General features: G+C 57.2%; 1 protein-coding gene across 2 annotated transcripts in view; it reads left to right on the forward strand.

Moving 5' to 3' along the window:
* SLC9A3 (solute carrier family 9 member A3) overlaps positions 1-7,686 on the forward strand; it is a 53,476-nt gene extending 45,790 nt beyond the window's left edge. The window contains exons 11-17 of one of the 2 annotated variants that reach the window (XM_058564414.1): positions 405-520; positions 1,353-1,482; positions 2,019-2,195; positions 2,430-2,502; positions 3,092-3,205; positions 3,554-3,797; positions 7,617-7,686. In XM_058564414.1, the coding sequence (XP_058420397.1) occupies positions 405-520; positions 1,353-1,482; positions 2,019-2,195; positions 2,430-2,502; positions 3,092-3,205; positions 3,554-3,797; positions 7,617-7,620 (858 nt within the window). In that variant the 3' untranslated portion in view covers positions 7,621-7,686. Of the gene's footprint in view, positions 1-404; positions 521-1,352; positions 1,483-2,018; positions 2,196-2,429; positions 2,503-3,091; positions 3,206-3,553; positions 3,802-7,616 lie in introns of those variants that run through there. The other variant, XM_058564415.1, reaches the window with a different exon arrangement.
* The last annotated feature ends 5,160 nt before the right edge of the window (positions 7,687-12,846 follow it).

Here is a 12,846-nt window from a genome sequence, read left to right on the forward strand (position 1 = left end):
GCCCGCACTCCCACCCACAGGAGCTCGGCCATTTCCACTTTCCTTCTGTCAGGCTCTGCTCTGTGTGGTTTTAATCTGATTCAATTCCTGACTTGAGGCTTGGGGATTCCCTTCCCGGGGGAAATGTGGGCAGCGGGTTTGGAGCCCCCAGTGGTACGGGGCCACCTTCCCAACCCCATGGGGGTCCTCCATGTGTTCCCCACACTCCCCAAGGTGCCCACTGACGTGCTGTGTCCTCCACACAGCTCTGTCTTCACTCTCCTCTTCAGCACAATCGTGAACTAACCGCTCAGCTCAGGTGAGGCCTTGGCTGTGGCCTCTCAGCTGAGCGCTGTCGCTGGATCAAGGCGGCCTTGCCCGGCCAATGCTGTGTGTGGGCTGACGCAGGCTGTCTCTTCCTCCAGGGAGAGCGCCGTGGGTCCCTGGCCTTCATCCGCTCCCCCAGCACGGATAACATGGTTAACGTGGACTTCAGCACGCCACGCCCCTCAATGGTGGAGGCCTCTGTCTCCTACCTCCTGTGAGTGTGTGCCAGGTTCACACAGGCCTCCTCCTAGAGAGGCTGCCCTCGCCCGGGCACCTCTCACTAGGTCCCTGGATGCTGCAGCGGGCAGGGGTCTTCCCTGACCACAGCCGCAGCAGGGCCTCCTCTGGACAGACATCAGCCAGGGGGCATCTGGGCAACTGATAGTCATAAATGGGGAGAGTGGAGGCTCCTGGCTTGGACCCCACGGTGAGGGGGGGCGCAGAGTAGGGGAGGGGTACGGAAATAGGTGTCAGGCGTTCTCCCTGCACAAATTCACCTGTATTATGCAGTCAGCACGCTAGTGTTGGCACTGATGCGAGACAAGAGGGACGGGGAGCGGGGGGGTTCGCGGGGAGGCAGGACCAGGCAGCAGATTTGGGGCCTGAGGCGTCATCTGCAGTTGCCACCCCACCCCCACCCCCACCAACCAAGACGCCTGCACTGGTCCTGGATTTCAGGCCTCCTGCCTCTGCTCAGACCGGCTGCTTGGCTGGGTCCTGTGGCCAGCAGAGGGCTGCTCTCGGCCTCATCAGCAGTGTCCAGGCGCTGGGGGAGACCGTGGGTGCATGGGCTCCGAGGCGGGGCTCACAGCCAGGGCTTTGGAGGGAGATGAATCAGGAGGGGCCGGGTGCACTGCAGGGGGGCAACCTTAAGTAGAAGGCCGGGAAGGCCTCAAGGAGGGTGAGTCTGACTAAAGCCCAGGGGAGAAGACTCCAAGGACGAGCCTTCCAGGCGGCCAGGTGGTGCCCAGGCCCCAAGGGGCAGGTGGTGCGAGGTGCAGCAGGAGAACTGTGGGTCTCTGATGCTCAGCGTGGTCCTCGTGTAGGAGGGAGAATGTCAGCGCCGTGTGCCTGGACATGCAGTCCCTGGAGCAGAGGAGGAGGAGCATCCGTGACACCGAGGACATGGTCACCCACCACACGCTGCAGCAGTACCTGTACAAGCCCCGGCAGGAGGTGGGCACCGGCCGCCCAGAGCACCTCCTGGCCCCAGGGGTGGGGCGTGTCTGCCCAGAATCCTCTCTGAACACAGAGCGTTGGGTGGGGCACAGCTTCCCCTCCTCTCTTCCCAGTATTTAGCACAAAGAACGCTCAGGCAGGGGCCGCACGGTGGTGTGGTGAAGTTCATGCGCTCCGCTTCAGCTGCCCGGGGTTCACAAGTTTGAGTCCTGGGTCCGGACCACCGCTCATCAAGCCATGCTGAGGTGGCCTCCCACATGGAGCAACTAGAAGGATGTAAACTATGACATACAACTATCTACTGGGGCTTTGGGGAGAAAAAAGGAGGAAGATAGGCAACAGATGTTAGCTGAGGGCCAATCTTCCTCAAACAAAACAAAAGAAGGCTCAGGCAGAGAGGGGTTGGAGGGAGGGTGGGGGCTTGGCCTCTCTGCCAGGTGTTCCCCAGGTTCTCACCCAGAGCCCGCCCTGGGGGCCCCCCTGGGGCTGTGAGGTCACCCCCAGCTGTTACCCTCCCTGTCGCCTCCCCCCAGTACAAGCATCTCTACAGTCGACACAAGTTAACTCCAAATGAAGATGAGAAGCAGGACAAGGAGATCTTCCACAGGACCATGCGGAAGCGCCTGGAGTCCTTCAAGTCGGCCAAGCTGGGGATCAACCAGAACAAAAAGGCGGCAAAGCTGTACAAGAGGGAGCGCGCCCAGAAGCGGGTGAGGGCGCGGGACATGGGGGTCACGGGGGGGTGAGGTTGGGGCAAGTGATGGAGACACCAGGGCACCCCTCAGGGACGAGCCTAGGCGGAGCCTCCACAGGCCTTGGCCCACCTCTCGAGGAGGAGGAGTCTTGGAGGACAGAACCAGCGGGGCCTCTTGGGGAGGGTTCCGGCAGTCAGGGCCCCAGTGTAGCCGTCCCATCCCTGTAAGCGGTTTCATTCTGTTTCTCAGAGAAACAGCAGCATTCCCAATGGGAAACTGCCCATGGAGAACCCCCTGCACAACTTCACCATTAAGGAAAAAGGTACTGGTTGGGGCCACAGCAGAAACACTCGTCAGCAGGACTCGGGACGCGTGTGAGGAGGCAGGCGGAGTGCAGAGGGCTGTCCTTCCAGGAAACCCTTTCCCTCAGCACCCAGGAGCCTCCTCCTCAGGCTGCTGCCCTGCTTGTTCTGCCTTGGTGGTGGGTCTGCTGTCAGGGCGCGCCACTCTGGCAGGCAGTGCCCTGGAGGTGGGCTCCCTGTCCCCTTGTCCCAGGTCCTCACCTGTGGTTGAGCCACAAGACAAGTGTGCACTCCTCATCTCCTGCCTCTGCTGGCCTGGTGGTCCCAGCCCCCTCTTCTCCAGCCCCCTCCTCAAATAGGCCAAGTGTGGCTGGGGAGGAGGAGCAGGGGGACCCTGGTGTGGTTTTACTTTGCCCAGCCCCATCCTGGCATGGCCACCCAGGGAACCCCTGTCCACTGAGCTGCCCAGACACTGAGGGGTTGGGTGGCAGTGATGACAACCCTTAGGGCATGCTGCGAGCCGATCAAGGGCATTGGTCAACCACATTGGACCAGGGTCATCTGTGCTCCCAGTCCCTTTCCCTCATGCTGCCCCTTCCTTGCCACCAGATTTGGAACTTTCAGACCCCGAGGAGGCCGCCAACTACGATGCTGAGGAGATGAGTGGGGGGATCGAGTTCCTGGCGAACGTCACACAGGACACAGCGACAGACTCACCCTCAGGTGAGGGGCGGGGGGTGGCCCTCTGTTGCCCCAGAAGTGAGCGTGGTCATTGGACAAGGACAGTAGCACCAGGGAGGTCTAGCGCTGCAGGTTGTACAGTTGCAGGTGGCAGGTGGGGGTCTCTGCTCCAAGAGAAGAGAGCTGTTACCTCTCCTGCCTGTGGCATGTAGAGAGAGAGTCTGGGGTGGAGGGCCTGAAACCCCAAAGGCATGTGACCCCGACCTTCCAGGTCACCTTCCAGGTGATGGCTGCAGGACGAGCTGGTGTCTGACCCATGGGACAGCACCCTCCCTCTGTGCTGTTCGGGGTGTGCCTGGGAAGCTGATCAGCCGCTGCCCTTTCTCCTAGGAATTGACAACCCCGTCTTTTCCCCGGACGAGGACCCCAGCATCCTCTCCAGGGTGCCGCCCTGGTTATCTCCTGGGGAAACAGTGGTGCCCTCCCAGAGGGCCCGTGTGCAGATCCCCTACTCTCCAGGCAACTTCCGCCGCCTGGCACCCTTCCGCCTCAGCAACAAGTCCGTGGACTCCTTTCTGCTGGCCGAGGGCCCCGAGGAGCAGCCGCACAGCACCCTGCCCGAGTCCACGCACATGTAACTGGCTCCTCACCCCTTCCCACCCGCCTGCCTAACACCTGCTCTTTCCTCAGTTCCTCTCTCTCTCTTGCCCTGGATCTGGACTTCTGCAGACTCTTTCTCCAACAGCTGTTTTTCCTCCTTCTAAGCCTGTTCGCAGTTTCTGCTTCTCCAGCTGAGACGTCAAATCCAGAGCTTTCTGAGGATTTGGCTGTTTTAGCTTGTTGACCAGGAGAATTTACTCTTAGATTGTCAGTTTGATTACTAACTACTCCAAGACAAGTGTATAACTCTGGTCAGCCCATGAATCTAAGTCATGAGCTCAGGGGGACAGGGCATAGGGCTGGGCAGGGACTGTGTGGGAAGGGGAACATCTATTGTTCTCCCTCGAGGCCTGGGCCCTGGGAAAAGGCTGTGAGACAGAAATGCAATGAGGAGAGAAGCCATGGGTCCCTTTTACCCTCCTATACAGAAGAGTGCAGGGGAAGGGTGCAGGGAGGGTCCCTGAGGGCAGGCAGAGGTGAGGGGAGATGGGAGGGGAAGATGTGAAGGGAGAAGGTGAGGAGAGGCATAAGGGGAGAAGGTGAGGGGGAGACATGAGGGGAAAAGGTAAGAAGGAGATGTGAGTGGAGAAGGTGAGGGGAAGACATGGGAGGAGACATGAGGGGAGAAGGTGAGAGCAGACATGAGTGGAGAAGGTGAGGTGCAGACGTGAGGAGAGAAGGTGAGGGGAGAAGGTGAGGGAGATGTGAAGGGAGACATGACGGGAGAAAGTGAGAGGAGAAAGTGAGGGGGAGACATGAAGGGAGACATGAGGGTACACATGAGGGGAAGACTTAGGGGAGACTTGAGAGAAGGTGAGGAGAGAAAGTGAGGGGAAAGATGAGGGGAGACTTGAGGGGAGAAGGTGAGGGCAAACTTGAGGGGAGGAGGTGGGGGGGGCTTGAGGGGAGAAGGTGAGGGGAGATGATAGGGGAAAAGGTGAAGGGACGATGTGAGGGGAGACATGAGGGGAGAAGGTGAGGGGGAATCATGAGGGTTGAAGGTGAGAGGGTGATGTGAGGGGAGAAGGTGAGGTGGAGACATAAAGGGAGAAGGAGGGGGTAGACTTGAGGGGAGACATGAGGGGAATATGTGAGGAGAGAAGGTGATGGAGGGACGTGAGGGGAGACATGAGCAGAGACATGAGTGGAGACATGAGGTGAAAAGGTGGGAGGAGACATGAGGGGAGAAGTTGAGGGGGAGATGTGAGGGTTGAAGGTGAAGGGGAGATGGGAGACGTGAGAGGAGAAGGTGAGGGGAGATGTGAGGGGAGAAGGTGAGAGGAGACATGAGCAGAGAAGGAGGGGAGATGTGAGGGGAGAAGGTGAGGGGGGATGTGAGGGGAGACATGAGAGGAGAAAGTGAGGGAGAGATGTGAAGGGAGACATACGGGGTGATGTGAGGGGAGAAGGTGAGGGAGAGACCTGAAGGGAGACACAGGGGAGATGTGAGAGGAGAAGGTGAGGCAGAGATGAGAGGGGAGAAGGTGAGCAGAGATGTGAAGGGAGAAGGTGAGGGGAGAGGGTGAGGGGGAACATGAGGGGAGAAGGTCAGGGAGAGACATGAGGGGAGATGTGAGGGGAGAAGGTGATAGGAGGCTTGAAGGGAGGAGGTGAGAGGAGACTTGAGGGGAGAATTTGAGGAGAGACATGAGGAGAGAAAGCGAGCAGAGATGTGAAGGGTGAAGGTGAGGGAGAGAAGTGAGGGGAGAAGGTAAGGGGGAGACGTGAGTCGCAGATGTGAGGAGAGACATGAGGGGAAGAGGCAAGGGGGGGATATGAGAGGGGACATGAGAGGAGACGTGAGGGGAAAAGGTGAGAGGAGAGGGTGAGGGGAGGGGGATATGAGAGGGGACATGAGGGGAGACGTGAGGGGACATGTAAGGGGAGAAGGTGAGGGGGAAAGTGAGGGGGAGACCTGAGGGGAGAAGGTGAGGGGGAGACCTGAGGGGAGAAGGTGAAGGGGAGACATGAGGGGAGAATTTGAGGGGAGACCAGTCGGGAGAAGGTGGTTGGAGAAAGTGAAGTGGAAACATGAGGTGGCATTGTGAGGGGAGAAAGTGAGGGGGAGATGTGAGGAGGAGATCTGAAGGGAGAAGGTAAGAGGGAGACCTGAGGGGCAGATGTGACGGGAGACATGAGGGGAGAAGGTGAGGGGAGAGTTGAGGGGAGAAGGTGAGGGGAAGACTTGAGGGGAGAAAGTGAAAGGAGTCATGAAGGGAGAAGGCAAGGTGAGAAAGTGAGAGGAAAGGTGAGGGGAGACTTAAGGGGAGAAATGAGGGGGAGACCTGATGGGAGAAGGTGAGAGGAGACTTGAGGGGAGATTATCAGAGACATGAGGGATGAAGGTGAGAGGAGACATGAGGCAAGAAGGTGAGGGGGAGATCTGAGGGGAGAAGTTGAGGGGGAGATGTGAGGGTTGAAGGTGAGAGGAGACATGAGCAGAGAAGGTGAGGGGAGACAAGAGGAGAGAGGTGAGCGGAGATATGAAGGGAGAAGGTGAGAGGGAGAAGTGATAGGAGACATGAGGGTAGAAGGTGAAGGGAGAAGGTGAGGCAGAGATATGAGGGGAGAAGGAGAGGAAGAGACATGAAGGCAGACATGAGGGGAGATGTGAGGGGAGAGGGTGAGGGGGAGACATGAGGAGAGAAAGTGAGAGGAGCCGTGAGGGAAGGTGAGGGGAGAAGCTGAGGCAAGGTGAGAAGAAAGGTGAGGGGAGAAGTTGAGGGGAGAGGTGAGGGGAGACATGAGGAGAGAGTGTGAGGGAGACACATGAGGGGGAGACATGAAAGGAGAAGGTGAGGGTTGAAGGTGAGGTGGAGATATGAGGTGGAGAGGTGAGGAGAGAAGGTGAGGGGAGACTTGAGGGAAGAAGGTGATGGCAGATCTGAGGGGAGAAGGTGAGAGGAGACTTGAGGGGAGACGTGATGGGAAAATTTGAGGGGAGACCTGTTGGGAGAGGGTGATTGGAGAAGGTGAGGGGGGGACCTGAGGGGAGAAGGTGAGTGGGAGATGTGAGGGGAGAAGGTTATGGGGCGACGTGAGGGGAGACAAGAGGGGAGCTGTGAGGGGATGGGGAGGGGAGAAGGTGAGGGGAGACGTGGGCGGAGAAAATGAGGGAGAGTCGGGAGCAGAGAGGGGAGGGGAGTCGTGAGGGGTAGTGGGCCAGGGGTGAGGCGCCTATTCCGCAGGCGCTGGGGGTGGTCTTGCTGGGTCAGGGAAGGCGCTGTCCCTTTACCTTGGCAGGGAAGAGGGTTCATACTTCCTTGGGCAGGGTTTTGGGTTCATTTCACTTTCCTTTGGGTGTTTGGTGGGCACTAGGGAAGAAAAGGGAAGGGCAGCCTTTCCCCCAGCGTAGGTGGGGCTGTCCCGCTCAGGGAAGTTTCAGCTGAAGCGGAAACATGGGCTTGCTCTCCAGTGAACTCCGGAAGAGGGGCGTGTGTCCGTCCATCCCTGCAAGGTGGTCGGAGATTCCAGCGAGTGGAGCGGGTGGGGCACTGTTCCCTTTATGCACCAGCTGCGCTTGCTTCTGGGAAGGCGCACACTGATTGAGTCTGGGCTTGTGGGGTGACCGCGCGGTGGAAGACCTCGGCGCGGTGCGCTCCTCCTGCTCCCCTGCTCCTCCTGCCTCTGGCTTCCCCCTCCCTTCCCCTCCCGTCCCCCTCCCCTCCTCCTCGTCCCTCTCCCCGGGGTCCCGCTTGACCTCAGGGCGTGGCGCTGCACCTGCGGGCGGCACGGCGCTGGGCACCTCCCTGCGCCCCAGGTGCCCCCGCGCTCACGCCGGCTTCTCCCGCAGGTGACACGGGCTCCGACGCGCCGCTGACCGGACACTCGTCCCCGCCCGCCGCCGAGAAGTCCGCGCGGCCCCGCGCCCCGCCCACCCCGGACCCGGACCCGCCTACCGCCCAGAGCGCCGCGCCCGCCGCGCCGCCCGACCGCGAGCCGGGGGCGGGGCCGGAGCGCCGCGGGCTGCCGGCTGCGCACGCGCGGTCGGCGGCGGCCCGCCGCGTGCACAGCAGGCGCTCGTTCCAGCGGCCCCGGGCGCGCCGCCGGCCCGCGCTGCTCAAGCTCGCGTCCTTGCCGCCGTCGTGCCACACGCCGCCGCACGCGCTGGAGCAAGAGGAGACGCCGCTGTGACGGTCGTCCACGGCCTCGTCCGGGAGGGCTCTCCTCCACGGCCTCGTCCCCGGGGGGCCCTCCTCCACGGCTTCCCCTGCCCGAGGATCTCCCCTTCCACAGCCTCATCCCCGGAGGTCTTCCCCTCTCTGGCCTCTCCCCTGGGGTCTTCCTGTCCGCGGCGTGGAGTAGCCCTGGGCGCTCATCCATTCTGAGTCTAGGTGCTGGGATCGGGCAGCAAGCGGGATTCTTTGTTTTAGAATGGGCCCCGAGGACCAAATGTGCTGCGAGGCCCCAACCTCTGAATTCCTTGGGGACACCTGCAGAGAGGCCACTGCGGGCCAGGAAATAGACCCTGGTGGAGCCTCCTCCAGCTTCTGGAAGGTCTGGGCAGGTGCACTGGGCAGGTGCACTTGCCAGGAGACTCCATCGTGGGTCCTTCTGTCCACCTGTGCTGCTTTTGAACTGAACTGGCACTTGTGTGTTACTATTTCCATGGTCACCCCGACTCAGGGACAGGAAGGGCCCTGGGCCCTCAGAGGCCAGGCTCCGTATTTGAGTTCTTGCCGCTTGGTATCCATTCTCTCATTAGCACTGCTGGGAAACTGAGACCCAAACAAAATGAGATTTGCCCAACTTCATACCGACCCCGAGATGCCAGGCTCAGGCCAGCCTCTCTCAAAGCCTCCATGCCTCTCACCCCCAGGGAGGTCTGGAGCCCTGACCCCAGGAGCAATTCACAGGCGGAGGGTTTGGGGACATGTGCGTCCAAGGCCCATGTCCACTTACCAGTTCTTTGAACTACCTGTCACCTTGTAGAGTGTAGGTACAATAGCAGAAACATCTTTTTTTTTTTGTTCATCCCAGATCCCAACACTTGTCCTGCATGTGCTCGGGTCTTGTGTGGCAGTCTCTGGGCACCAGGTGCTGCCCTGTCCCCAAACATCTGGTCTCTGGCCTGAGCTATCTCACCTGACAGTGGCAGATGGCCCAGGCTGGGTTAGAGGTTGCTCTGGCCGCCATTGGTGCATCTGCACAGCTCCAGCAGAGTCCAGTGGAGTCTTCACTTACCAAGGAGCTCTTGTTTAAAATCACAGCTGGTCCTTAAACGGAACTGGGCCAGTTGCCTGGGCCCCTCCTAACCACAGCAGGGGAGGAGCTGGTGGAAGCCCTGCCTATGGGAGCTGGTATTTCATGGACAGCCGAGGGAACTTGGAGGGGGTCTCAGACCCTCACAGGACCCCTGGGCCTGCCCTGAGGATGTTGTAGCACAGACCCCCTCCCACCCCCTGCAGGGTCTCAGGGACATGGCCTTGGACAGAGCCCCCTGGTGCTCTGGAAGGAGACCACTATCAGGCCATCCTGGGGGAGCAGTTGAGAGGGTGGGGTGAAGTGGCATGCCACAGTGAGCCAGGGAAGGGGCTGCTGACTTGGCTCTCATCTGCCCTCGCCCGTTCCTCAGACGTAGCATTTTGTGGGAGAAAGAGGTAGTAAAGGATTAAAGGGACAGTGGACTTCAGGACACTCCTAGAAGCTTTTGTAAAGAAGCCAGGCTCAGCTCTGCTCAGGAAAGAAATTCATGCTGTGCTCTGACCAAGTTCCAGTGGTGTATGTCCTCACAGCCATCAGGCGGGGACGCTGGCAGTCTGTAGTGTCTTAAGAGTGCACATTGTGTCCCGATGGAGAAGTCTCTACAATTTGCTGTTCATAGCTTTGCTATTGAGAAAAACAAATGGCAGCAGAAGGAAAAGTCACTGTGGCGTTTGTTCCCAACACAGAAGAAGCTCTTCACCTTGATTGGAGTGGATCTCTCATTATCTGAACCATTAGCTCAGGCGTCACAAGGGGGTGACGTTCGGTTTTCAGTAGTTTTTCCCCACACTTTGCAACCATTTTAACCACTCTGTGAGCACAAAATCCAGCCATTATTTGCACAACAAAACCTGCCCATTAGTGATCACAACAGACAGCTCTCTGGCCAGCCTGGCAGCTGAACCACAGCAACCAGTTGCATCTTTAGGAAGGCACATGCTCTGTCCACTCCCTGCAGGAGTGGTTCGTCCAGAGCAGGCTGGGTCCTGCCCCAGAGGGTTGTCCAGGGTCCACAGCCCAGCTGGTCCGGCATCTCCTGCTGCCTTAACAACTCACCTGGACCTGGGTCCGATTCCAGGCTGCAGAGCCAGAGGCTGAGTCAGGAAAGTGGCTTCGGCAATTCCCAGACGCCCTCCTCCACACCAGAGATACTAAACTGCCAGGTGGTGAATCCGTTGACAAATTTCTCCTGGACCAGCTCTTCAGCCAATGTTTTCCGTGGTGGGTGGGCAGATTTTCTGTTTGTTGAACTGCACAGGCTAAGCCCAGCTGTAATGGAACCAAAGTTCCAGGCAGGAAACCTCACTGTGGAACCCCACATTTCAGTGCTCCAGAGAGAACTCGGTGTTTCATCTATCAACACAGTGTTATAAACCCTAGTAGTGTGGATACATTTCATGAAAGAGAATCCTAGCTGTTCTTGTCATTGTAAAACAGAATATAAACAAAGTCTTGTGAATGTATTTCCTTAGGAAAACTGTTGTAACATTTTTTTATTAGGAAAGAATTCCTATTTATTTAATACTGAACTTTGGCCTACTTTGTGGTGACTATAAAGTACATAAATTTAGGAGTTGCTATTTCTCACTTCTGTGTTTTCTTGAAATTAATTTTGTTACAATGCTCACATGCTGTGTACTATTGATCTTCTGTTGAGAAAGGAGATTTAAAGGAAGAATTGCTTTGAAAATGGAATCGAAATGTATTTTAAGTTATGAGTGGTGAAAATTGTGAATGTTAATTTTGTGAATGTAACTTAGTCAAACTTTGTGTAACCCTAATCACAATTGATGTGCCTTAAAGTGCCACCCTGGATGTGCTGTTCGCAGTGTCTGGGCAGGGGGCCCATCACCGATCCTTCCACAACTGCTTGATCAAGTATATTAAAAAAGTTTCAAGGCATTTTTGGGTGTAAACCCTTGGTTTATAAATGAGAAATCATACCCAGGAGAATTTAAAGAGCAGTCTCCTGCAGGTAGACATTGCTCTGGCACGAAAATTAATGTTGACGTGTGTGTGTGTGTGTGTGTGTCTGTGCATGTGTGTGTGTGTGTGTGTGTGTGTGTGTGTGTGTGAGAGAGAGAGAGAGAGAGAGAGAGAGAGAAAGGCGGCCCCATCTGGCTGGTGAGAGGAGGTCCTTGGACACACAGCTGTGGGCACAGCCTGGGCCCTGAGAACTGGTCCCTCCCCAGCAGAGACAGGCGGACACATGCCACTCACTCAGACATGTCACTGCACACAGGGGACAGGCCCCTGGGAAGAGCAGGAGCATCACCCACCCTAAGTGGGAGGATGAAGCACCTGAACATACAAGTGGCTCAAAGGAGGTGGGCTGGGGCTGAAAAGAGAGGTGGGTGGAGACAGCAGGGGCCAGAGCCTGGGTGGACAAGGAGGGGGTGTCTGCAGGGTGGAGGTGTCTGCAGGGAGGCAGAGATGTGGGTGGGCCCAAGATGGAGCTGTGCACCTGCCCCTAAATGTCTCCGTGGATCCTGTCCCCCAGGTGGAGCCCTGCCCCATGGAGCCACCTGGGGCCGGCAGTCATCTCTAACAGGTTATCCTTGAGGTCTCGGTGTCACAGAGACACACGTTTATTTTATTATTTATTATTTTATTTTTATTATTTTATTTTACTTTTTTATTTTATTTTATTTTAGTGAGGAGGACTAGCCCTGAGCTAACATCCGATGCCATTCCTCCCCTTTTTTCTTGAGGAAGAGTGGCCCTGAGCTAACATCCGTGCCCATCTTCCTCTACTTTATATGGGACGCCGCCACAGCATGGCTTACCAAGTGGTGCATCGGTGCACGCCCAGGATCCGAATCTGCGAACCCCAGGCGCCGAAGAGGAGCGCGCGCACTTAACCACTTGCGCCACCAGGCTGGCCCTGCACACCTTTTAATAGTTAAAATTTTAAATGTTTATAAAAAGAAAATAGCACATCAAAGTTTAGTTGTTGATTCTATTCAGAAGAGGAGTCTGACCAGTCAATTTACAGTCATTTCAAAGTTGACAGAAAGGAAAGTCTCAGACAGGCGAGTGCTTGTCTCCTGGGGCTGCAGTAAGAAAGCACCACAAACTGAGTGGCTTAAAACCACAGAGATTTATTGCCAGAAGTTGGAAATCAAGATGTGGGCAGGGCTCCCTCTGAACCTGCAGGGGCTCTTCCCAGCCTGTCCAATCTCTGGCACTCCTAGGCTTGTAGAAGCATCGCCCCGACCTGTCTCATACGGCATGGCCTTGTAAGGAGACACAGTCATGTCGGATTAGGGCCCCCCACTTCCACTCTCCCTGGTCGGCTGGCAGAGGAAGCCGTTCTCCTGGCTTCTCCTCGCTCTGCGTGTCGGGCAGCATCTCTGGTCATGGCGTGTACTACATAGGAGGGAGAGGCAGAGCAGTTGGAAGGCCCCGTGTAGACAGCAGCCCTAGTGGTGCTCACCAGCCCCAACTGATTTCCTCTGGATAGAAACCCCCATGCTCTCAGGCTGTTTTGGGGCATCCTTGTTACAGCAGCCCGGACTCTGTGTTAGCAGATAGGAGGGGAACAGCACGCCAGGTGAGGAACAGCTCAAATGGCAAGTGCTCCACGCCTCTCATCAGTTAAACATAGTCAGGGGCCCCTCCTTTTCCACTTTCTGGAAACCCACTGAATAAAATTGAAAGTCAAGGAAATTTTCTAACTTGAAAGATGTTCTTTGAGCTGAATAGTGGAGTGTTTTTACAGAGAATGACCCCAAGACATGATGCAGATTGTGGTCCCTGATGAGATGAGCCTGGCTCCTGGCACGGCCTGCAGGGTGCCTGGTAAACCCATTTCCCCC

Source organism: Diceros bicornis, chromosome 20 (assembly GCF_020826845.1).
Source record: "Diceros bicornis minor isolate mBicDic1 chromosome 20, mDicBic1.mat.cur, whole genome shotgun sequence".
Lineage (NCBI taxonomy): Eukaryota > Metazoa > Chordata > Mammalia > Perissodactyla > Rhinocerotidae > Diceros > Diceros bicornis.